This window comes from Lissotriton vulgaris, chromosome 4_1 (assembly GCF_964263255.1).
Source record: "Lissotriton vulgaris chromosome 4_1, aLisVul1.2, whole genome shotgun sequence".
In the NCBI taxonomy this organism is placed as follows: domain Eukaryota; kingdom Metazoa; phylum Chordata; class Amphibia; order Caudata; family Salamandridae; genus Lissotriton; species Lissotriton vulgaris.
Window position 1 is genome coordinate 1,954,987,889 of NC_141691.1, and position 27,342 is coordinate 1,955,015,230.

The window sequence follows — 27,342 nt, forward strand, 5'->3', positions numbered from 1 at the left end:
CAAGGTGGGAATGGTGAGGGAAAATCCACCACATCTTCAACAAAGCTGACTCCATCATCGCACCCCATCTCCGTAATGTCATCAACTGCTCGTTCAACTCTGCCACCTTTCCAGAAAGCTGGAAACACGCCGAACTCAGCGCCCTTCTGAAGAAACCCACAGCAGACCCCTCTGAACTTAAAAACTACCGACCTATATCCCTCCTCCCATTCCCGGCCAAAGTCATTGAGAAAGCCGTCAACAGCCAGCTCGCCGCCTTCCTTGAATCTAACAACTCGCTCGATCCATCTCAATCCGGTTTTCGAGCCAAGCACAGCACCGAAACCGCCCTCATTGCAGGACTGACGACATCCGAACACTACTGGACAACGGAGAAACAGTGGCCCTCATTCTACTCGACCTCTCCGCCGCTTCCGACACAGTCTGCCACCGCACCCTTATACAACGCCTCAGTAACATCGGCATACAAGGAAAAGCCTTGGCCTGGATCAGATCATTCCTCACTGGGAGAACTCAAAGAGTGTGACTTCCCCCATTCAACTCAAAGGCCACTGAAGTCATCTGTGGCGTACCACAAGGATCTTCTCTCAGTCCCACCCTCTTCAACGTCTACATGAGTCCACTCGCCTCCATCGCGCGTCAACACAACCTTAACATCATCTCCTACGCTGACGACACCCAGTTAATCCTTTCCCTCACCAAAGACCCTAACACCGCCAAAACCAATCTTCACGAAGGCATGAAAGAAGTAGCCGATTGGATGAAACATAGCCGCCTAAAACTCAACTCAGACAAAACGTAGGTGCTCATCCTAGGATCATCTCCCTCTGCCTGGGACGACTCTTGGTGGCCTCCCGCCCTGGGCTCAGCACCCATACCCACAGACCATGCACGTAACCTTGGCTTCATCCTAGACTCCTCTCTCTCGATGTCCAGACAAGTCAACGCAGTCTCATCCTCCTGTTTCAACGTACTTCGCATTCTCAAAAAGATCTTCCGCTGGATCCCCCTCGAGACAAGAAAGACTGTCACCCACGCACTGGTCACGAGTCGACTGGATTCTGGCAACACACTATACGCCGGAATCACAGCAAAATTGCAGAAAAACTTCAACGCATCCAAAACGCATCAGCGAGACTCATATTAGACATCCCTCGCCAAGATAACATCACCGGACACCTAAAAAACCTCCACTGGCTTCCCGTCAACAAAAGAATTACATTCCGCCTTCTCACCCACGCACACAAGGCCCTCTACAATCTAGGACCCGAATGCCTCAACACTCGACTGTCCTTCTACAAACCCACCCGCCAACTAAGATCGTCCAATCAAGCCCTCGCCCCAATCCCACGCATCCGAAAAACCACCTTCTCCTTCCTTGCTGCCAAGACCTGGAACTCACTCCCCACTCACCTCCGTCTTACTCATAACCACATCTCCTTCAGAAAAGAACTCAAAACCTGGCTATTCGACAAATAATGAACCCCTTCCCCAAGCGCCTTGAGACCCTCTGGGTGAGCAGTGCGCTCTATAAATGTCCGAACTTGAACTTGAATGCTGGCCAATATTACCCCTATAACACACTTTACTTGAAGACCTTTCTGAAACAATTCTTTGAGTATGACACCAGAGACAATTACATGCCACACTGCATGTTCACATTTCAATTTAGAATGTTCTGTCAGACATCTCAATCACCATCAATTAACACTTACAATATCTGTTGCATTGACGTCAGCTTTCATGTTGAGGAGGCTACTACATACATCAAGTTGCCCGTTGAGAGCAGCCATGTGCAGGGGAGTCTGTTTTGTCTAAATGAGAAGAAGAAAGGAGACAGGTCAGTAGTAGCCTCACATTTCTGCGGAGCACGCAAATAGGTACATTGAGAAGTTTGAGGCCGGATGATCATGTACATATCGGGTGTGTTAGTATTCAGGCCATTTACACAGTTTTATTTAGATGGCAGTTTCCTTTTCTAAAATGTTCCTATGAATTTTGGGTAGTTCTTATACATCAAATTTGCTTAGTATCACAACAAGAGTGACCTGCAAAGCAGGAACCTATGCCTGAGATACACACATCCCTAGATGCGTACGCCTCCGTGATGGAAATATGTCCTTATGATTGGGATGCTGCTCATGAATGTCTTCTTACAAGCATGTTCAACCACTTTAATCATCTTTCTGATGCAGTTGATGTTCTCTTCTTGCAGTACCTCTGTGCTCCCTGGGTGTGATGGTGCTAGGTCAGATAAAAGCTTGAATTTGAGCATCACATTCCAAAGGAGCTCAATCTAACCAAGAACTTTCCATAGTGTGATATTGAGATGTAGTGGATGCTAAAAGTAAGACAGACATTGGCACCAAGAGTAAAAATCTGTAAACTTCTCAGTTCAGTTTTACTCATTGTATAAATGTAACTCATAAGTGCTCACTGAATTGACCACATGTGGGCGTCCATGTTTTAGGGCAAGTTTGGAAATGGCAAAATTATCTGGAAGAAAGGGTTCATCTTGGTGGACAAAGAATAATCTGCATATGGTGCTACTATGGAGGGGTTTTGCAAGGTAAGTCAAGAGCCACCTAGGGATGAGCCCTCAAAGTCATGGGCGTTGGTTATGTTTTTGCAAACAATGGTATTAAAACCCCTCCTTAACCGCATCGCTGCTGCGGCGATTTTTGCCCTGTGCGGCAATTTTAAAATTACCGCGATACATGACGAGCTCAGCTCGTCATCAGCACACGCCACCCGTGGGTGATGACGAGCTGAGCTCGTCATCAGCATCGAAGGGGTTAAAAGGTGTTGGAATACCTATAGAATGTGATAGTAAGAAGGAACTATGACAATGCTCTTTACCTGGAAGTATGAACATATTTAATCAACTAGCTCTGAATGCTACAAAAGACACTATATGACCACAAACTGGACCAACCCAGTATGAATCAGAAGGATGTGGAATTTGTAAATTTCATTAGATCCTAGTAGCCACCAGATTGTATCATCAGTTGACCATTCTCTGCTTGGGACCTACATGGACAAACTAACTTATCACACACCCTCACGTCCTGTCTTCTCTACTTGTACTAAAAGTATCCAGTCTTTCTGCATCACACATAGAAAGAGGATAGGTTTCTAAGGATTGTTTTTGTGTAGTAAGGTACTCCTTATTGCACAAAAACAACCATGCCCGTAACGCAGAAACCTGAGCACCATGGGGCAAGGGTGTCTACATTATCACTTGTCACCCACAAGTGTTCATGTACACTAGGCCCCCTCAAGTTCCCATATACAGGGAGAAAGCTCCCTCCTGTTCATCCATCACAGCAACTTTGCTTTCTGCCCCGCATTGTGGGAACGTTTAAAAAATATCTCCTACTTTTTTGCTATTTGTTCAAGATTTACATCTAGGTGTAGAATTAAGATTCTCTAGCCCCTCAAATGAGACAGCGCAGACTACTACAACTGAACTAATGCTTGTAAAGTTGCTATTAGTAACTCTTCACCTGTTTATGGAGACCTCTGCCACTGGAGTGGAAATCTCTTTATAGAAAAAATAGATATGTTTCAATAAGTTAATGATTTAAAAGGGTTAATCAAATTAATTTATTTAAAAATAAAAATGAAAAATATTTTTAACAAAATATTATAACCTAGGATTACTTAAAGAAAACGACTTTCAAAAATTAACTTTGTATTAACTTATGAATTCATTTAAATATATTAATTATTTTTCTAATAATAGCTGGAAATTAAAAGTACCCATCCTCAGTAATAATATTATTGCTATTTAATTTTTAATTTGGTTACAAGTTACTTTTTTAATCTGCGTTAATTATTATTATTTTAAAACTGTTAAAATAAGTTGTTGTATATATGTGTGTGTGTGTGTATATATATATATATATATATATATATATATATATATATATATATATATATAGAGAGAGAGAGAGAGAGATGCTATTTAACTGACTATAACAGGTGTTATTTAACTGATTATGACAAGTGCTAATTAATTGAAGTTATGTTCATTGTTGAATACCTTTAGTTTTTGAAAAATCAAGCCCCATTATTCTATGCTGGGTTTTATATGGGTTTTTGCTTTGCTTGAAAAGTTGATTCTTTATGTCTATATATCAGCATGTTTTATACTCCTTCTTTGTGGTTTGTTGCAGATTTGTATGATTTCGGTTATTTGGTGCTTGAGATACTCCACGTCTATCCTTCAGTATATTCAAGCCTGTTTTCTCCCTATTAGAGCTGTAGTAGAATTAGAAGTGTCATTTTTGAAGGGCAATTGTCTTACTCTTACATTTGTTTTTGGTTTTGTAATAGAATTGCCCTTCATAAGCACTTCTTTAATGTCCCTACACACCATCCATTTTGTGTAATTATTCCCCATTTTCCTATCACACTCCCTTGTCCCACCCACCACAGGGCGGAGATCTCTGTTCAGAGATGATAGGAGGAGGCTGAGGTGGTGTATGTGAACTATATTTTGTAGAATGTGAAGTTGTACTACTGGAGTACTATTTTACATACTTTCAAAGTGCCTTTTGTGAATCGGGCAAGTTACTGAGTGAGTGGGTGATGCCATCATTTACATTGTGGCCATTTTAGGATTAGCCATCCCATATCATCAGGATATAGTTATCACCAGGATATAGTTATCTTTCTTTTCAATGATAACCCCTTAATTCTTTTTAAAACCCTACTTACCAGAGACATGGCATCAATGCTGGCCAGGTGAGTTTCCACCAGAAGTTTAACCAAATGGTTAAAGCCATTCTGAGCACTGAGGTGGAGCGGTGTCATTCCTAGCTTGGTTTTAGCGTTGACAAAGGCTTTGTGCCACAGTAGGATGTCTGCAATCTGGTCATGGCCATTCTCAGCAGCCAGATGTAGGGAAGCTTTGCCATGCTAGGATGCAAGTCCATTAGGAGCAATATTGGAGAACATAGGAAATAATAGTAGATATAAAATAGGTGTATGATGCAAGAACCATGTTATTACTATCACACTTTCATGAGCAATATCAGAACACAGGATGCATACAACAGGAGAATCATAGAAAAAGCATTTCATTAGTATGACACTCTCCCTAGGTCTTGTAAGCCATGGTATTAATATTGATATATATCTGCTGACTTGCCTATCTTTCTACTTCTATGCTTTTACAGGCACTTTAAAAAAAGGTGTTACAATATTTATGAGAAAAATCCTTTTATGAGAGCAATTCATGTCTTGCATATCTTGATTTCACATAAGAGCATGTATTCATAGGAATGTTTTAGTTAGTTATAAATGGAATTCTGCAAATATGCAAAGACTCAGCTAAAAACAGGTCTCTGTTCATGAATTTAAAAAATATCATACTTTAAATCCTTCTAGACTATGGTGAGACATACAATGAAAATGATGCTATCAATGTAGAAATTTCCATCTGATGAAATCACTAAAAGGTGCCAATTCAAGTTCTATCTATATTGGGTGAATGATACAAGTTGATATGATTGGAGGTTAAAGTAATGGCCATATGCAATATAATAGTGAGGTCCTTGTAGTGGTCAGCCAATGCAATGGGGTCGAGATAATGGGGTGGACTGTAAACTTTCTTCTCACATACATACTAAAAGGGATCCACATTGCAACTCCTGTAGCTTTCACAAAAGAATTGTGTAATATATACTTTTGTTCAAAAGAAAACAGAGACTGTTAAAAACATGTTGTTGGAATTTAGCTGTCACAACATAGTTCATACTAATACTACCTCATCAAACACGTCTACCCTGGCGTGACTTTGGAGCAAGATCTTGACAATGCCAGTGTGCCCTTGTTCTGCAGCCACCAACAGTGGAGACCAACCATTCTGTAATGAAAAGAGAGGTTAGATAGCAGTTCCCTTTTCAAATAATGTCTTCATTTTACTAATTTGGAACCACGATTTTGGGTGAGCCTTTCAGCTTTACATTATCCTATTCATAAAAGGTGTTGAAGTTGTTTGTTGACGGGGAAAGGCTTTCCACAGAAGTAGATTAGAATTCATGCTCATGTCTTCACAAGACATCAGAGGAAATTGTAAGACATTTTATAGCCTGGATGTTCCCACGTTCTCACATATTTAAATGAACAGCTAAACTACTCTACATGTTTATGGACAAAAATGCACAAGATGCATTAACATAAGAATAAAAAGTAAAACAGTTAAAAATTTATTTTTCAAAAAGGACTGATAAGTAATATTATACATACGATTCGATAGAGAACATTTAAATATAAAAATTATCCTGTTATATTAATCATTGACCATTTTTTATTTTCCCATTCTTAACATCTCTTTGAAAAGGTGTTTTGCTCAAATTTTCTTTTATTGGTATATGCACTGACAGAGGACAATCTTAATGTCATATGAGCATTGTATAAGTAATATAATAATGTCAAAATATAATGGAATATCAATTAAAAAGAAACAAGAATCCTGAATCATACAACTTTGTAGCAAACCACAAAGAGGATTATAAAACGTACTGGTACATAGTCATGAAGAATAAACATTTCAATCAAAGCAAAAACCCAAATAAAGTTCTAAATTATTCCATAGAAAAATGGGCCTTTGGATTGTTTTAAACTGAATGTAGTCAGGAATTTTCCTAACTTTTGTTAACCCCTTCCACGCTGATGACGAGCTGGGCTCGTCATGGCGTAGCCTCCTCGCACGCTGATGACGAGCCCAGCTCGTCACGTTACATGCGATTTACAAAATCTCAGCGTGCGAGCGGAATTGGTCTAGCGCGCAGGAGGTTAATTACCACCTGTTATAAGCAGTTAAACAACTGTTGTTGTTGTCATCATCATCCAGGTTTAAGAAAGTTGGAATTTTAAGTTGATAAACAAAGCGTCTCTTAGACATCTTGGACACACCAGATACTGAACCTCCCTCACCCTCAGAAGCCTTAGAGATTAGCTGGCTTAGTTGGCCAAACTTTAAATGTTGTCCAATTCACAGGGCAGCCATCAGATAGGAGACACCTTTTCTGACCTGTCAATGGTAACTCAGAAAGGCCCACTGTCTAGACTAAAGACAGGATGGGAGCCGATTAGGGTTTGAAAAGCTGGTGCTAAGTCTACATGTAAGTGGCCTAAACAAGGTAATACCAGTACCTTCCCTGATGTCCTAACATCAGAACAACGGATGCAAACAAAAGCAGAAACCAATACCAGTACCTTCCCTGATGTCCTAACATCAGAACAACGGATGCACACAAAAGCAGAAACCCCTAAAGATTAGATTCAATTACATGGAATGTAGCAGGATTACAGTAAAGCCATGCCCTTTTCCTCTCTTTCTTACCCTGAACATCGCCACACCACTCACTCTTTGGAAGAAGTCAAGTTATTTAAGATTTTCTTTTTTTAGCGTAAAACCCAGAACACAGCCTGGAATCATAACCAGTTGAGCATATGAGTATAAATGTGATGAAAAAGAGAGGTCTCCACTGATGTAAGAAGTCTAAGGAAAACATTGAATATTCCAGATAAGTGGAACAAACCTTCAGATGTTTTACAATAAGGAAAGAACCTTGAATGTAACTCTATGTAGGATGGCTCCTACAGTGATATCAATGTCAACCTGTAACCATGAATGCCTGTACCATTTGATTCAGAGATACATTTAGAACCCACTAAATGTGTCCATGTCTGATACCACCCTACGATATTTAATTGAAATTATACAGACTGCTCTTCATGTTTTCCATCCATCCATCAGTCTGGTACATGGACCAAGGACCTTGCTTGGTTACATCATGAAAAACGAAGAAATAATATACTGAATAGTTTCACGAACTGTCCCCCCTCTGAGAAGCCAGCCTTTTCTTGAAGGCTAGAAGAAATAATTCAATGTTTGCAAAAACTATAAAAGGCATTCTGCCAAATTCCCTGCCCTTTGTTGATGAAAATAGAAGATCTGGATTCATAGAATCTGTATCTATCAGAACAAATGTCCTTAGATACAACATACATCTTTGGAAAATCTGCACATATAGGTCCAGTCACAACTTTAAATTTAGGGGCAGGAAGATGACTGCTCCCAGGGGAAGAACAGTGAGTGGTCATAGAGAATGTAGCGGCCACCCACAAATCCACATCTTTGTGCCTATTCACAAAGGCAATGGTTTGTCATACCCACATTGGGGAAATATACTTAAAGCCTAATATTGGGGAGAAACTCAAAATTCTCTGTTTTGTTGAGTGACTGATAACTCCTGTGCAGACAAATGCTCTGGTCTGGAAAATATGTTTGCGACATTACTGCTGCCTTAGGGATAAGGTGACAGAGGTACCTCTGCCCAAACATTTTCCAACAGTGTCAATTAGGGCTACCCTCTACAGTATGGGTGTGAATTAGGTGCAAATCCGCCCAAGCACATCCATATATCATGGGGCTTTAGGGCTAGCAACACCTCAATTGGAAAAATAAGTTCCAGATGGAGAAAGAAAGATAATGTGCATTTGCACCCTGACCCTACCCATAAATCAGAGGATAATCTGCTGAAAATGTTTTAACTTCATGAAAATTAGAGGAGAGAGCTCGTGAGTATTTGGTCTACCTGTTTGTAAATAGAGTAAAATCAAAAAATAAGAGTGCTGAAACAGTACCTTTGCTTGCTTGTTGATCACCTGTTGCATCCGACTGGAGCTAATGTGGTTCAGCATCTCCAGAAGAACGTCGGAATTTCCCACTCGTGCACAGTAATGCAATGGGGTCTCATGTGCCTGAAAAGGAAACATATCAGAGCTATGGATCATCAACTTTTATAACACTTGCCATGCTTTCATAGTTTTCTATAAAAATTGTATATTAGGTTTACAACTTTTGAAATAAACATTGAACGTTTTGAAAACATTATGAATGAATGATTGAATGAATGAAAGACATTTCTAGAGCGCATGGTTACCTGTGGACATCCCAGCGCTAATAGCGGTGCAGATTCGACTTCAAACTGAGTCAGGAAAACAAAAAGGTCTTTAGCTGCTTATGAAAGGTCAGGTAGTTCGGTTCTAGGCGGATACAGAGGGGCAAGAGATTCAACAATCTAGCTGCATTATACGCGAAGTGACGCCCTCTGCTTCGCGTTTTCTTATTTTTAGGACTGACCCAAGTTGCTTGTTATCTGACTTTAAAGACCTGTTGGAGTGATAGGGTCGAATAACAGACCTGATGATAGGCGGACTTTTGCCTGAGAGTGCTTTGTGTGTGTTAGATCTGGGGGTCTCTAGTTGGCAATGGTATTCACCTTTGTCCAAATAGGGACCCTTACTTCTAAGTCAGGATAAGGGGATTACACTCATAAATAACCCTTGCTCACCCCCTTGGTAGCTTGGCACGAGCAGACAGGCTTATCTCATAGGCAGAGTGTTAAGCATGTGTGAATATACACAGTAATACAGTGAAAACACTGCAGATGGACACAGCACAGGTTTTATAAAAATAAATATTCTTTATATAGACTTAACACAAGAACACAAACGACAAAAATCCACAATACTATACTTAAAGTTGGCTTAAAGATGATAAACGTTGTTTAGTTCAAGTTGATGATAAATGTGACACAGTTCTCAACAAAGTACTTGGATGCGTAAAGCAAAGTGAACAAAAGGCTCGCAAAAGGGGAGATGCATGGGTTGTGTGATCCGGGGGAAATGATGCGTCGTGCCCCAATGCTTGCGCAGAGTAGGGGATGCGTTGTGATCCTTACCGGTGCGGGGTTGATGGGTAGATTCTCGGCTTGCGGTCCGGTTGCGATGCGCAAGATGGCGCCTCAATGTGATGCAATGATCCTGGTGCGATGTGAGAAGATGGTGCCCCTTGACGCGGCGATGCGATGACGATGCATAGACACCCTGGCAGTCTTGCGACGACTCTGTACTTTGGAGCCGCGACAGGCCCTGCGACACGATCCTCCGGTGATGCAATGGCGACTCTCTCAATGAAGTCCCACTTCTCCGGTGATGCAACAGCAGGCAGCTTTCAATGAAGACCCACTTCCTGAGAGATGCGGCAAAGGCACGCTTCTCCGGCGATGCGGCGATTTCAGCTGTGGCGGAGTTACGCTTCTTCTCGATGCGTCGCACTTCCAGCTCCCAGCGAGACGCACGTTTTGGCAAACAGAATTCTCAGCAAGGAAACTCTGAGGGGAGCTGGAGGTGAAGTATTTTGTCCCTGAGACTTCAGCAGGAGGCAAGCACAGTTCAAGCCCTTGGAGAATATTCTGTAGATAATGAAAGTCCTTAAAAAGTTCCTTCTCATTTCCCTTGCCAAATGAAGCAACCATTGCAGGCCAACCCAGCAAACAGCACACTGGCAGGGGGGCAGTCCAACTCCTGCAGCTTCCTTGGTTCTTCTCCTTGGCAAAAGGTTTCTTGTTCCAGAAGTGATCTAAAGTTCTTGGGACTGTTCCCAATATTTATACCCCAAAATCCTTTATTCTCTGAAAGCAGAGATGCCTCTGCCTAGTCCAAACCAGTTCCTGAGCACTTTGTTTACATGAATCTTTTCTTCCTTTCACAGTGCAGGGCAGAGACATCAGACGCCCCACAGGAGATGGAGCCAGCACAGGGGAGGGAAGGCACAGCTCTGGAGCACTTTCAGGTCCCAGGTGCAACTCCTCCCTCCCATCTAGATGCAGATCTCTCTATTCACCACTGGGCTGCCTTAGTTAGGCAAGAAAATACCTACTTTCTAAAAGTGGTATTTTCAAACACAGAATGTTAAAACTAACTTTACTAAAATATGTATTTTATCATTCTGAGTTCAGGCATATTAAATTCGAATTTCTACCTTGTTCCCTGAGTCAGTTAGGATTATAAGAATGTAATAATCTAACTGCCCATTCTAGCCTATGGAAAACAGGTAGCTTTGCAATAGTGAAAAACAAAAATGGCTGTAATTCACTATTAGGACATTCTACACACACCAGGGCATGTCCTACCTTACTTACATTACACCCTGCCCTTGGGCCTACCATAGGGGTGTCTAATATGAAGCAAAGGGACGTTTAAGAACTGGCAAGTGGGTGCACTTGGCAAGTCGACATGGCAGTCACAGACTGCACACAGGCCTTGCAATGGCAGGCCTGAGACACACTTTACAAGCTGCTTCTGTGGGTGGCACAACCAGTGCGGCAAGCCCACCAGCAGCATTTGATTTACAATCCCAGGGCACACATGGCGCACTGTACTAGGGTCTGACAAGTAAATCAAATAACCCAATCATGGAAGCACTAATTAGTACATCAATTCACCGTGGCACTGAATAGCAGTGGCACAGTGCCCAAAGCATATAACCAGCAAAAACATATCAAAAACAGGAGGCAATCAGTAAAAATGGAAGGGAGACTCACGCCAATGATGCCAGGTCTAACAGTGTGTAATACACAAAGCCTTGAGTTGGATTCTCTCTTGAATCTGGAGCCAATGGAATGATGCTAGCGCTGGTTTAGCTGAGATGCATTTAGAAGTATTCGTGAGCAGACGTGCTGCGGAATTTTGCACAATCTGCAATTTTATTTATGGCAGTAAGTGGGCTTCCCAGATATAGAGAGTTAGCATAGTCAAGGCGTGACAAGATCAATGCTTGAACCAGCCATCTTCTTGCAGAGACAGGTAGCAAGAGGAGGATCTTTCTTAACATTCTTAAAATCACATAACAACAAGCTCTACAACCTTGTGTGCTTGCTCCTTAAAGTCAAGATTGCGGTCCAGCCAAACACCGTGACTCTTTATTTGTTATTTTGGGGAGGGTGGTAGCCCAAAGCAGCTAAGCCAAAGTGAGTCTATGCTCAATGTGGTGGGATTACCTAAGAGCATCAGCTCTGTCTTAGCTCCATTAAGTTTTAAACAAGAGCTGTCTATCCAAGTAGACACATTTTGAAGGCATAAGGCCAGTCCCGAGACTGATTTGTCCAGTTGATTGAGTGAAACCACTAACTGAGTATCATCCGCGTAGGTAATGATCTGGATGCCAAAAGGTGTTACTACGTATCAATTACATTTTATCTAATAAAATTATAACGTGTAGTTATGATAATTTTTATTTACGTTTTGACAGGCTTTAAATACTGCAAACTTAGGTAGTCAGAACGTGCCAGAACTCATACATTGATTCCTGTTGAAAGCAAGGATTATCTCTGCTGCCAGAGTAGCTTACGGGGAAAGGACCAATCTACCTATGCCCATTTGCTCCCAACCACACACTTCCCAAAAACATTGCCTACACAGCCCTCTAACTCAATGTACCTTCAAATGGTTGAAGAACGGGGGCAAATCCTTGGGAATTCAGTCCCCTGACCCATGGAATATGAAATGAAATGAAATGAAATGAAATGAAAATAACTCTTTTATAGCGCATGGCTACCCGGAGGCATCCCAGCGCTTGCTGCTACAGAGGATAAAGTCAGAAGTGAACGTTAGTTGGTAGGCCAAGTTTTTATTTTCTTGCAGAAAGTGAGATGATTGGGCTCCTGTCGAAGAGAGGGGGGCAGAGAGTTCCACAACCTTGAGGTATTATGAGAGAAGAGGCGACCACCCGAGCGGGCCTTATTGATTCTACTGACTTGTGCCAGGTTCTGGTCATTGGAACGAAGGTTTCTAGAGGCTTTGTGTGTTTTGATCAAGTTGGCCAGGATGGGGGGGCCGTTGCCCTGAAGATTTTTATGGGCAATGCAGAGGGCTTTGAAGTGTACCCGTTCTTTTATGGGTAACCAGTGGAGTGATCTCAGCGCTGGTTTGGCTGAAGAGCGGTGGTTAGTGCTTGTCAGCAGTCTAGCGGCAGAGTTCTGAACCACCTGGAGTTTTTGGATTACGGAGATCGGGGCTCCCAGGCAGAGCGCGTTACCATAATCCAGCCTCGACAGGATCATGGCTTGAACCAGAATTTTTTTGGCTCTCTCGGGAAGTTGAGGGAGGATTTTACGAATGGATTTAAGCAGGCCAAAACAGGTGGCCGCGGTTTTTGTGGCTTGTACTTTGAATGTGAGATCATCATCAAGCCAGAAGCCAAGGCTTTTGATCACTTTTTTAGGAATCGGGCTGGCACCCATAGACGGGGGCCATAGCACAGGAGAATTGAATGAAGCCTTCCTGCCCAGTAACATCAATTCAGTTTTTTGATTGTTTAGTTTTAACTGGGACAAGCCCATCCACTTTGATACCTCTTCCAGACAGTTGCTCAGACTTGGGTGAGACAAATCAGCCTGATTAAGAGAGACCACAAGCTGAGTATCATCAGCGTAGCTGATCAGTTCGATTCCATAAGGGGCTACTATCTTAGCAAGGGGGGACATGTACACATTATCATACACACAATATCCTGAAGTCACTCCTGGAAGCAGGGTTCAACAACATCCGCATCAAAAAACTCTTGAAAACTATGCTCTTCAACATTACTTACAGCTGAACCTCAATCAATCAGGGTTTGTAAGGTGTGGCTACTCACCTATGAGGGTCTCAAGGCGCTGTGGGGTGGACAGGCACAGCACATCAGACTAAGTGCTGGAGTTCATCCAAAGAGGTTCTTCTTGAATTTCTTCAGCGAGGATGATTTCCTGAGGTGGATGGGCAGGGTGTTCCATATCTTGCAGGTGAGATAGGCGAAGGACCTTCCTCTGGTCCTGTTTTTGCGGATTTGTGGGACGGTAGCCAGGGAAAGCTGGGCGGAGCGGAGGTGTCTGCTTGGTATGTGGAATGTGAGGCCGTGATTCAGGTATGCAGGTTCGGCCTTGTGAAGGTCTTTGTATGTTTGGGTGAGGAGTTTGAAGGTTATTCTTCTGTTGCCTGGGAGCCAGTGGAGATTGCGGAGGTGTTGAGTGATGTGGCTGCGATGGGGGATGTTGAAGATTAGTCTTGCTTGCTGTAGTGTTCTGAACATTCTGGAGTTTTCGGAGGAGTTTCAGGGTGATGCCGGCGTACAGTGCGTTGCCATAGTCGAGTCTGCTGCTGATGAGGGCATTGGTGACTGTCTTCCTGGATTCAGTGGAGATCTTTCGAAGCAAGCGGAGTGTGTTGAAGCAGGCCGAGGAGACTGTGTTTATCTCACGCTCTTTTGTGAGCGAGTAGTACAGTACAATACTGAGGTTTTGTGCGTGATACGTGGGGTTAGGACTTCCTAGAGCAGAGGGCCACCAGGAGTCGTTTCGAGTAGAGGGGGGTCTCTCAGGATGAGGACTTTTGTTTTGTCTGAGATGAGCTTCAGGCACCTGTACTTCATCCATGAAGGCATGGATGAAGTACAGGTGGTTGGGTGCTATGGTGTTGACGCCAGAGGATGTCGGTGGTGATGTGTCATTGAGGAATGTGGTGAGTTGATATTCTGTAACTCTTTTCCAATTCTGCAGGGTAAACAGTGGGCCTGCTGGTGTGTGGAGGGTTTGCTGAAAGAGAAGTGGATGCAGTGGTAGTCGGTGCAGAGGAGTTTGGTGATGTGGCTGTAGGAGATGCTACTTCCTGCACCGAAGACAGGGTAGAGTGTGTGACCTGCTGAGTGCATGGGAGAGGTGACTAGCTGTTTAAGTCCTACTTTGGCAATGTCCTTAAGGAGGGAAGAGGTGTTCGGACCGTTTTGGTTGTCCAGGTGCAAATTGAGGTCTCCGAGTAGGATGTAGTTGGTGCATGCAAGGGATTGGGGTGCGAGGAGGTTGACAATGGTGTTGGTAAAAAGTTTAGGGGGACCGGGTGGTCTGTAGATGAGGGTGCCGCAAAGGTGGTTTTTGGGTTGGTCTGGATCTGGAAGTGGAGGTGTTCCATGAAGGTCGTTGGTTCATCTGAACTGAATAGATGGTCAGGTGGAGGGAGCTTTTATGGATGCTAGTGAAGCCTCCTCCTGGCCGGATGGGACAGTCCTTGCAGGTGATCTTGTAGCCATTGAGGATAGCGGTGGCGATGTCTGGCGCTGAGCTGGAGTTTATCCAGGATTCTGTCACAAAGGCAATGTCGGGCGTGGCAGCGTTAATGAGTTCCCAGATCTTTGTGGCGTGTTTGTGGAGGGTCATACGTTGAGGAGGATGTACTCATACAGGCTAATGGTGGATAAACATCGGAAAATGCATCATCTTTCCAATCAAACTCTCACAGTCCATTTTCATTGTTGGACTAACACTTGTTCAGAAGATCTTAAGTACAAGAGGTGCCTCTGCAGTTAGATTTTCCAACCTTAACTGTAACACTTAATAAAATGGCAGATATCCCATGCGTCGAAATATAAATACCATGGGAAATAATGGAATTTAGATTTCAGCGGATGGGGTATCTGTCACCCATGTGACGGAGTAACCTGTCCGATGAAATCTAAATTGGGCCCTGAATACCTTTCACGAGGAATCCTCATGCCTGCTAGAAGAGGATACAAAAAGGAATTTCCAAATGACAGGCAAGAAAAGAAGTTACTCTGCTGTCCCATCTGCAAGACCATGGAGCTGAGGTATTACATGAGGCACAGTTACTTTGCCGGATCAGTCACAACTAACTCAGAACCCAATGACAATAAAAATTAAACTAAGACAGAGTCTGCTTCACAGTGCATTGTGCGTTTCAGGGAACGTAATCAAGAGTCATTTAAAACACTAACCTGAAACAGAAACTCAATGACTTGAAAAAATAAAAAACTATTGCCATATTATGAACCCAAAGCACTAGCTGGCAGGAGAGTCCTTAGCATGTGAATCTACAAAACACCTGATGCTAACGTACACTTGACACTACTCACTTGCTTATGATTAGCCCAACTCATAAAACAATCTGAAAGAAATTGGAAATGCTTGTATCACAGGTTTCCTGGTTGTGGGTGTTCATCAACTCACCAAAAGAACTTTCTTTAGTTATTTAACTTTGTTACATAATGCTAGTGCATTACAATGTATTACTGCATCATGTAGGGTAAAATGTTCAAGATACACGAGAACATTTTCTAAGAAGGAAGTCTTAAGATTTTCTATCCCAAATAAGCCTTTACGTTGCCCAGCGCCTCCTTGCTCAACACAAAGGCTTAGTTAACCTGGCCCATAGTTTTTATACTTTTCACATAGTTCTGTGTGCTAATCAGGGATTCTGTCGCATTTTATTCCTCTGCGCTAATATTATACAATTGTGTGTGCAGACTGCATTCCCAAGGAAACCCCACACATATTTGAAGTCACCGTACTCGAGACATACTGGGCAATATTACCTTGGCTAGATCTGCAGGATTTTAATTTGTCTATTTGAGAAATGGAACAACATGTAGAGACAAATTATTAATACACATAGAAATACCTCCCCAACTTGCACTATATCTTCAGTCTGCAATGAGATATTGATTTGTGGTTTGCACCTATACATAGCCCTGAATGTTCCGGAAAACAATATCATTTGCAGGGGTGCACAAAGAGACCAAAGAGGTACATATGTTTAAATAACCTGAAGTATTGTTTTTAATGCTCTGGCGCAGAGGTGTGCAAACACCTCAACAGTGAAAGGGTTAAGTACTATTTGTGAGAGGAAGGCATCAACATATGGCTGATGATATAGAGCTATTGGAACTAGAGGGATTTGTAGCAAAGCCTACAACAAGGGCAGCTGAAGTCATAAAGTTGCTCCAGCTTGTCACTAAAAGGGGTTTATGAGATGTGATCATCTCTGCTTAAAGATGGTAGAATTGTGTTTGCATTTAAGGTCTTGAGAAAGGTTTAGCTTTCCACATTTGTTAATCTGCTATGGATGTCTTGTTTTAGGTCAGTTGAGGTTTATGAATAGATTTGTTGTTTATACTTTATATATGCTGTCACCGTCATTATTGTAGTTTGAACAGCACCACCTATTGTGAGAATAAGGTGTTGTCAAATGTTAAGGACGGGACAGATTTTTAATAGAGCATACGTGTGGAATTTAGGGGCATTCACTATTGTTTGTATTGTTTGGGTTGAAACATAGTTAAGAGGATAAAAGGCCACCCAGATGATTCTATACTAGTTGCACTGGGGCATCTGGCTGGCATAGTTAGAAGGACATCCAGGCAGAGTAGAGTAGTGCACACTTGTTTCTGATCGGCTTTTGATTTTTACCAAGAATGTTATACTTATTTCAGATTCTATTCCTTTTCAAGCACCTTGACTCTCTTCTAATTGTTGAGAGCATTACTATGGCATACATTGAGAAATGGAGCACTCAATATCTGTACCTCACCTTCCCAAAAATGACCTCCCCAATTTTGATAGTTGGAGTCAAAACATTGAAGAACTAATGCCAACATATTTCCTTTATGAACTTCTTTCAGTGCATAAATTGAATTTGTTGGTTTTTATTTTCAGAGGTGTTTAAATGTTATCCAGTTTTTGATTTGTTATGTGTTATGTTATGTTAACAGGCATTTGTTAAGCGCATGGCCACTCCCAGGAGTGTCCCGGCGCTCAAGACCAAAGACCCGCAACACAGAACCCAAAGTGCTCCAGTTTATGGCTACTGTTGGAATAACCAAGTTTTTAATTTCCATCTCAAAGTGAGGATATCCTGGGATTTCCTCAGCGCAGGAGGCAGTTCATTCCAGAGGCAAGAAGCACTCACTTGGAAGGATCTGCCACCCTTCCGAGAAAGCTGGATACATGGGGTGATGATCAGTGACCGGGCCGATGACCTCAGAGTTCGACACAGAGTATAGTGTTGCAGTCTATCCCCAAGGTAGGGGGCACCCATTTTATGAAAGGCCTTACAAATTTGCAGAAAACAGACAGTGAAACAAGCCTGTCTCTATAGAGTTATTGCTCAGTTGAACTGGAAAACACATATCATTAGCACACTTCTGCCAGTAGAGCCCCTATCATTGCTCAGATGGGCTATATGCATCCAATATTGGTTCAGGAAGAGAGAGAACAGTTTAGAGGGTTTGGCTCTGATGAGTAATGGCCTTATTTGAGCTGCTGCTTCTACAGGCAGGATTTAAACCAGTCCTGTGCCTTTCCTAAGATGCTGACTCAATTAATTAGGATATTCTGTCGTATTTTATCATCCATTGTCTAAAAGCCGCCAAGTGGTTCAATAGTATTAATGCAACATGCCACCCTTGGGATTACCTGGAACTGTAACTACCCTAGGATTAGATACCCTCAATGTCTATTTGACATCTCTTGGAAACCCTTTGATGGCAAACAATCCCTTAATTGATGCCCCTGGCTGTATTTCTAAAGCTTCGATAGAACTAAAACTGAATGACTGTGTTTATAAGGCAGATTTCTTTTCTCTGTAGGGATAATTTTGTTCGGTATACATAATTGTGTGCAGAGACAAAGCGATTTCTTTATCAACCATCCATTCCCTGGAGAGGAAACTGAAAATAAACAATCTAGAGAGGATCATTTCTATGGAAACTAAACATTCCCGGGGAATTTCTGTAAAAAGCATAAAATGCTCAGATCTTTATTTTTTGTATTTTTATTTTTATTTAGACAACTCCTTTACAAATGGATATATATCTTTCACAAAATAAATAGTATAAGAGATGAAAATCATATACAGACACAATTAAGACATTCATAATAAATTATACTTGCAGTATATCTTCACAATACTAAGATATTCAATTTGATATAGCTGAAAAACTCCAAGCCATGATAGCGAGTCATAATTCATTATATTTACAGTATAAAATCACAATACTAAGAAATTCAATTAGATTTAGCTGAAACACTCCAGGCTATGATAGGGGACCAAATCCTTTCCCCTCTTTGTTTTGCCTTCACCCCCCTGGTGGCATAGATTGCTGTCTCATGATTGAATACGCCCAGGAATCGGGCCAGCCACATTTGGAAGCTTGGAGGATCGTTCTCCTTCCATCGTGCGGCAAATATAATACGATATACTGCAGCTCCGATAAAAAGAATAGCTTCCTCATTATGGTTCAAATTTAGCATGCTATCATATCCGAGCATACACATAGTAGGTGACTCGGGCAGTTTGCGCCCGAAGACCTCCTCCCAAAATTCCCAAATCATTTTCTTCAGTAGTGTCAGCTTATCGCAATCATAAAACATATGCAAAAGTGTTGCGGGGCCTTGTTTACACCTAGGGCAGTGATCGTTAATTCTTTTCCCCCATGTAAACATTTTTTCCGGTGTATAGTAAAGATTGTACATTGTTTTATATAGTTGTGCCTTCAAGCTGGAAGAGAGAAATAATTGAGAAGCTAGTGCCAAAATCTTGTCGATGTCTATTTCTAGGTTATCGAGTTTGTGTGCCCATGCCAATTCAGTGTGTTCCATGTTGTCTGGTGATTTTTCGAAAAGAGTGATATAAAGTGTGCCAATTCTGATTGAGGGCCTTAGGATATTTTCAATTAAAGGTATTCTGTTCCAGCTTAAAGTGGGTAGCATAGGTTTAATACTTGATCTTATTTGATAATATTTAAAATAGTCCCTCCCGGGTATATTAAACTGGTTTTGAAGAGTAGTAAAGCAAATCTTTTTCTCATTACCTAGGAGGTCATAAAGAGAGGAAATGCCTAGTCTCTCCCAGTTAGCAGAGGTCCTATCGTTTACATGCTGTGGAAGAATAGACGAATGCCAGAGTGGAGTGTATCGGCTAACTTTCGGGATTTGCATATGTTTTGTGATTCTTGACCACACTTTCCAAGCTCCAATGATAATTTTAAACTTAACTTTTTTATAGTAGCTGGGCTCGAGTTGGCTTAAAAGTAGTTGTTAGAGCCGGCTGTCTCTAGTTGGCAGAGGTATGCACTTCTGACAAATAGGGACACACCATTTCTAGTCAGGGCAAGGGGATCACACCCTTCGATAACCCCTGCTCACCTCCTCGGTAGCTTGGCAGAGCAGACAGGCTTATCTCAGAGGCTGTGTGTTAAGCATTTATGACCACATACAGTAATAAAGTGAATGCACTACAAATGGACACGACACAGTAGTATTATAAAAATAAGTATTTTTATATAAGGCTTAGCACAAGACCAAATAACGACAAAAATGTACACAATCTTAATAAATACTCTGGGAAGGGAAAAAGGATAGTTCAAAGGTAGTTTCTTCTTTAGCACAAAAGTCTTTAGTATCAAAAGCAAATCTTCTTCTTGGCAATACAGTTCTTAGCAACAGGGTAACCCACACGGGAGCTACACGACGTCGAGGCAAAGTTAATCCAAAGGTTCGGCGTCGACCGCGAGGAGCGCTACGTCGAGCCCGGAGTCACACGGACTCCCAACAACACAGTACCTTTGGAAAATGAAGCACACGAGGGTCAGCGGCGTCGAGCAATCCGGCGTCGCGTCTTCGGTGTCGATCAGGCCTCAGCAGGCGTCGTTGTCGGTGATGCGGTTGCACAGAGTGAGCAGCGCTCACGGCGTCGAGAGGGCACACAGTTGATGCGATCAGCAGCGGTGCAGACACGAGGTCCCTTGGAGCTAGAGCCGTACTCCCACTCACTGGCGATGCTGCTGGCGTCGGTCGGGCCCGGCGGCCGGTCGTCGAGGAAGCGAGACACTGGGGCCGTTACCCACTACGTCGAGCTGGAATCGGCGACGTCCGTCGGTGTCGAGATTGCTGGTTCTTTCAGAGGTGCTGGATTCACAGGTTCCAGCAAATAGCACTTTAAGCAGATGAAGTCTTTTAGCCCTGTGACTTCAGCAGGAGACTGGCACTCTTCCAGTCCTTGGAGATTTTCTTAGCAAGCGTGAGAGTACACACAAAGTTCCTCTCTCCTGGTTCCTTGGCAAAAATAAAGAAGCACTGCAGGATTCCCCCCAGCAAACAGCACACTGGCAGAAGGGGTAGGCAAGTCCTCAGATCAGCAGGCCTCTTGTCCTTGGTTACAGGGTTCCTTGTCAGAAGTGATCTGATTTCTTAGTTCAGGGGTCCTTCTCTTATACCCCTTTTCGGCTTTGATCCCTTTGTCCATGCCGGGGGCTTTCCCAACATCCTGGGTCTGTTGTGGGTGGAGCCAGGCAGAAGCACCTGGCCTATTCACTGAGCAGGGCAGGGTCCTCAGACGCCCAGCAGGAGGTGGAGCCAGCATTGACACTGGCAGGAGCAGAGCCATCGGCCTCCTGGCAGGAGGTGGGGCTAGGATCGTCCATGGCAGGCACAGAGCCATCAGCTGCTTGGCAGGAGGTGGAGCCAGCATTGTATCAGGCAGGGCAGGCTATCAGCAACTACTCTCCCCCTACTCTCAACGCAAATGTCCCACTCATCCCACACTGACTCATCCAGACCTGTGGAGCCACCCGGCTCCTGTCACACACACGCAAGACCAGCAGAAACCAGAAATGGTTAGACAAGAAAATAGACACTTTCTAAAAGTGCTATTTTCAAACCCAGAGCCCAAAAACCATCCACACCAATGGATGCGTAATTAAACCCCGAGTTCAGGGATACCAAACTCGACATTGCACCATGCTCCCCGAGCCAACTAGGATCATAGCATTAATAATCCCGGCGGCCCATTCTAACTAATGGAGAGCAGGCTACCTCGCAATAGTGAAGAACGAAGATGGCTGTAATTCACTATTAGGACATGCCAACTTGGTCAGGCGTGTCCTACCTTATACTTACAACGCACCCTGCCCGCGGGCCTACCATAGGGGTGACTAACCTGAAGTCAAGGGAAGGTTCAAGGGGCTGGCAAGTAGGTATACCTGCGCAGCCTGCGTGACAGCACTAGGCTGCACGTGGGTCTCGCAATGACCGACCCGTAGACATTCTTTTACGAGGCCGCTCCTGTGGGTGGCACAACACGTGCTGCAAGCCCACGAGCTGCATTTGTATTTACAAGCCCCGGCACTCCTGGTGCACTAGACTAGGGACTGACAGTAAACCAAATAAGCAAAACATGGATACACTAGATACAACAATTTAACATAGGGAGCACTTGCGCTGTGGCACTGATCAGCAGTGACACCGCACCCAAAGCATATACCAGCAAAACATCGTAAAACAGTGGAGGCAAACAGAAAAAATGGAGGAGAGACTCAAGCCAATGATGTCAGGTCTAACAGTAGTCCTCTAGCTTTGGGACCCAGGGCTAATTTGTATACTGATGGAACGCCCCCCTCTTCATCGTTACGACTTGGGTTTACCATTGGAGCAAGTTGTTGTAGATAGGCTGCCCAAAAATATAACAATAGTTTAGGTATTGCGAGCCCCCCTCTGTCGAACGGTAGAGATAAGAATTTAAGGGATCTTCTAATCTTACCGTATTGCCAGATGAATTTGGAAATCTGGGAATCAAGGATTTTAATATAATTGTCTTCGACTAATAAGGGGATTGCTCGAAATAGATACAGTATCTTGGGAAAGATAGTCATTTTAATAAAGTTTCCCCTCCCGATAATAGAGAGATGGAGGCTATTTACTCTTGTGAGATCTGTTTTAATTGAATTAATAAGGGGTTCATAATTAATTTTAATAATATCTTGAATTCCTGCAGAAATGAAAACCCCTAAGTATGTCGCCCTTATTATCCGTCTGGGATCAATGCATTGTGTGTTTTCTGTGCAAAGTATAACTGTTTTGGTTTTGTTTAGAGAGTAACCAGAGTGGGACCCAAATTGATGAGTTATTGCCTCTATCTCGGATATAGCCACATCAGGGTCTGGTGTTAAAATGGCGATGTCATCAGCGTACGCTAGCACTTTTGTTTCATATATTCCTGTCACTGCTGGTTGAATTCCAGGACTAGCTAGAATACTCAGTATCAAAGGATTGATATAGAGGGCAAATAGAATCGGGGAGCACGGGCAACCCTGCCGCGTGCCTCTTGAGATATTGATGCTACCCGATTCGTATCCCATAATTTGTAGCTTTGCTTTCGGATCGGTGTACATCGCTTTGACTGATTTAATAAAACTGTGGCCGAAATTATAGTGTTCTAATATAGCCCACATAATTCCCATGACACCCAGTCGAATGCCTTCTCGGCGTCAAGAAGAATCATTGACAGCCTGCCGCCCGTGGCTGATGTAATGTCAAACAATGAGATTGCTCTACGAGTGTGGTCGGTAGTGCCCTTCCCAGGGATAAAACCATGCTGCCACGGGCTGACCAGGTGTGCAACAACTCTCCTTAACCAATTTGCCAAAATCTTTGCATATAGCTTAGAGTCTGAATTTATCAGTGAAATTGGGCGGTATGATGAGGTGGAGTCGGCAGGTTTTCCCTTTTTAGCGAAAATTATAATGTTCGTATCTTTCCAAGATCCTGGTGTATTACCACTCCACTGTATCCCAAGAAAGAGATCTAAGAGCAGTGGCAATATAATTTTGCCTAACATCGGATATAACTCCAACGGGATCTTGTCGGGGCCTGCCGCTTTCCCCGAGGCTAATTCTGAAAGTGCGAGTTCGAGTTCAGCCAGTGTTATTTCTTTATCCAGATCATTTTTGGTGGTATTGTCTAAGCTACTATCTGTACCAGTTAGAAAATCGTTAAGGAATTTTTTATTATCTTCATTGCTGTATGTAATGTCATTTTGATATAAATTCTGATAATACCTTTGAAATACTTCAAGTATATCCTCTGTTTGGGTGTATTCTATATCATTAATTTTAATAGAAGATATTGAATTAAGAGAGGCCCTTTGTCTCGTTCGTAAGTCTAGTTGCCTGCCTACTTTCTCCCCGTTCTCATAAAGGTTTCTTTGGTGACTTCTAAAGGTTTCAGCAGATTTTTGTGCTAATCCTTTGTTTAGATCGGTTTTGAGGATTAAGATCTGACGAAGTATAACTGATCCATCGGTTTTATCTGCAATTGATGATGTATGTGCAGCTTTCAATTTGGCTAGCTTTCCTAATTTCTTAGAATATTCAGATGCCTGTTGTTTCTTTAGTCTGGCCACATAGCTAAGGGTTTCTCCCCTAAGTGCAGCTTTGTAACTATCCCATAAGGTGTTTCTTGGGGCGCTATAGCGATTAATATCAAAATACCACTGTGTCCACTGTCTAATAAAACTAACATAGTCATTATTAGCCAGCAGTCTTCTGTCAAATGTCCAATTATATGGTTTACGGGTCGAGCCGATTAGATTCACAGTGAGGGCCAAGGCATTATGATCGGATATCAACTTGGGGTGTTTGATAATAGTTACAGGACTTGAGATGTCTCTGGTGGTGAAGATATAATCAATTCTTGTGTATGTATTATGAGGATGGGAGAAAAATGTGTATCCTGGGTCATCTTGGTGCTTAAGGGGCCAAATGTCGACTAGGTTGTGGCTAGCTATGAGAGACTTAATTGCCTTGAATACTTTAGGCTTACGGCCCAGGTATATGTGATTAATTAGGTAGTTAGAGTCTGATCCAAGTGTTATATTAAAATCCCCCGCAAAAATTAACGGACCAGGCCATCCTGCTAATTCCATTTCTAAAATATCAAACACAGATGATTCATCCACGTTGGAGCCGTATACTGTACATATGGTTAGTCCTAGAGCGAGTTCTATCACTGCCCACCTGCCATGCTGGTCTGCTGAGGCCAGGCGTAGCGGCTTCCCTACATGATTTTTTCCTAATATGGCTACGCCCCGAGTATTAGTTGTATGGGTTGTAGTTGCTAGAACGTTGTATCCCGGAATTTTAAGCAAGCTGCGCTTAGCCCAAGGTAGATGGGTCTCTTGTAGACATACAATATCTGGTGAGTCGCGCTTGATTATCTCGCAAAGCCGCCCCCGTTTATCTCTATCATGTAGCCCAGCTATGTTCCAGCTCCAGATAGTTAACCTCCCCATAAAGCTAAATGAATTGGTCCCTGATTTGTTGTATTAATTGTGTTTGTTTTATGAAGAATAGTTATGTAGTTGAAAAATATATTTTGATTTATTTGGTATGGAGTTGTCTGCATTTTCGATGTTTTGCTCCCCTTCCCACCCAACCTCCCACTTCCCCGCCCAGCCAATCCCACCCCCCTACTCCAAAACTAAGGCAAAAAGACTCCGTTGGAGTCTAAAAAAAGTGATGAAGGTGCTGCGCGCTGGTAGGTCCCTATCGGCATGCTAAACAAAAAAAAAGAGAAAGGTCTAAAAGAAAAGAAAAAAGGATGTAAAGAGCCCAACTGTGAGGAAAGCAAGAGATAAAAATAAATAAAAAAAAAAAATAAACATGCAACCAGTCCCAATAAATCAGCAGCGAATCTAGTTTTTCTCTGTATATTATGACTCACATTCTGCTCACACTGTGCGGTTGATTTTTTTAGACTTATTCCCCCATTTTTTTTTTCTTTCTTCAGGGCTTACCGCCTCCACTTTTGAGAACATTTTTTTTTCTCCTTTTTTTCCCTTTACTTTTTCCCCCTTTCCTTTTCTCCCCTTCCCCCTTTCCTTTTATCTTTATCACAAACATTCTACACACATTCTACCCACATATGAGCATTATTTATACATTATTTATACATTCCTATTTTACTCATAGGTGGAGGGTGGTGGAAGGTGGCTATGCAGTTCATATAGTTCATATAGTCCGTCAGATTCAGACAGTGTGTTGAAGTTAAGACATCACATCAACAACCGATATTTGAGCTTGTCTATGTTGATACAGCTATTTTAACATTATTTTAGGCTGTCTAGGTATTCCTGTGCAATGATCTCAGAGACAAAGAATTTTGTCTGCCCCCCATGTATGACCTTAAGGCGTGCGGGGTTGTTTAGGTAAACGATTGCTTTTTTGTCCTGAAAGGGTTTTATGAGTTGGCGCGACCTCCACCTTCGCTCTCATGGCAAAAGTCAGGCGTGAGAAGTATGTAATGTCTTTGGAGGTGCGCTTCGCTTCAGGCCTTGCTTTCTCGAATACCGAATGGCTCAATAGAAAGTTCCCAAAATAGACTAGGATAGCTCTTGGGTATGCGCCAGGTTTAGCGGGGGCCCTTAATGTGAGCGGCATGCGGTGGGCTCGCTGTATCTCAGTGTCCCAGTCCCACATAGAGAGCTCAGGGAGAGAGTCGCGGAGTAGGTTAATCACGAAGGTACGTGTATCTTCCCCCTCAGATTTTTCAGGGGCGCCTAAAATGCGCAAGTTGTTTCTGCGCTGGCGATTTTAGAAATCTTCCAATTTCCATCCAATGTCACCTATTTGGGCTTCGTTTGACTCAACCCGCTCTCTAAGGGCAACCGCTTCAGTCTCGTTTACAAGAGTTCTGGACTCGACTTCCGTCAATCGATCTGCGAATGAGCCACACGTTTTCACCAGCTTTCAAACTACCCCTTGGACCCTACGGAGTGCTGCTTGTGCCCGGCGCCCGTCTTGAGAGGTCTCTTCGCGATGAGCCGCTATTGCCTGCAGGACTGCCTCTATATACTCGGGTGCAGGAGTGGTCGATGGGGTTGGAGCTACTGCTGGAGTAAGTTGTTCTGTGTGTGTGTGGTCCCAATCTAGACCTGCCCCATGGGGTTTATTCCCCTGCTTACTACCTGCTTTTGGCTTGACGGTACGGGTAAGAGCCTCCGTATCAGATGGGCTCTCTGACTCATCTGTTAGAAATGAAGTATCACCCCATTCCTCTTCCAGGTCGGCCTCATCAGAAAAGGAAAAAAAATCTGTGGCTTCTTTTTCGGGGTCTCTGTCAGAGTCTTTGTTGGTAATACCGGCTTTGGCTGGTTCGCCAGTAGCATGTATAGCGGTGCCTGCCATTGCATTAGTCATCGTTTGGTCATTGCTTAAGCTGGGACTAGTGTTTATTATGCTATCCTGTGCAGATGAGCACGGGTTACCTTGCAACAATGGCTGATTGTCAGGGTTGCTTACAGTACCTTTGCCTACATAAATGCCGGCATCCAAAGAGGGCTCAGCCACTGAAAGTGCCACATTCTCATAAATTGCTACAATATTGCTGTGCGTGCCAAGTATTGCAGCAGTGCTCACCTCAGAACTTGCGGGGGCTTGGATTTGATCTGCGCCGTCAGTACAAACTGTGCCATCTTCTTGAGAGTGCTCGATAGTCTCATTGCTCTCGGTGGCCTCCATGCTCTCTATACTGTTTTCTCTCAACGTGATATTCGAGCCCGAGCCCGGACTGTTTAAGCCGTCGGAGGAGCTCGGAGTGCGGCTGTGAGTATTGTCTGGGTGTGTTGCCTGGCTCTGCTTCCCCTGGCCCGGAAGAGTAGCCGAGCCTCTTCGCATCAACTCAACCACAGAGGGCTCAGCAGCGTCCTTACGAGCGTCCTTCTTCCGGGTCACAGCCTTCGACCCGGCTGAGCCGAGCGCCGCTGCTGCTGCTGCGCCTGTCGTCTTGGGTGTCCGTGCGAGTAGATCCGCTTTCTCCTGTATGGCCATCTGTCTCTCTGCCCCCCGACGTTCTGCTACCTCACGCTGAGCCTGCCTCGCGG

At 43.2% G+C, this 27,342-nt stretch overlaps 1 protein-coding gene across 1 annotated transcript in view; it reads right to left on the bottom strand.

Annotated features, from left to right (window-relative positions):
• LOC147724750 (uncharacterized) overlaps positions 1-27,342 on the bottom strand; it is a 427,049-nt gene that overhangs the window by 149,071 nt on the left and 250,636 nt on the right. Inside the window, exons 15-18 of the mRNA XM_086966280.1 lie at positions 8,662-8,778; positions 5,774-5,872; positions 4,723-4,923; positions 1,716-1,814 (exon numbers count right to left, since the gene is read on the bottom strand). Of these exons, the coding sequence (XP_086822406.1) occupies positions 1,716-1,814; positions 4,723-4,923; positions 5,774-5,872; positions 8,662-8,778 (516 nt within the window). The remainder of the gene's footprint in view (positions 1-1,715; positions 1,815-4,722; positions 4,924-5,773; positions 5,873-8,661; positions 8,779-27,342) is intronic.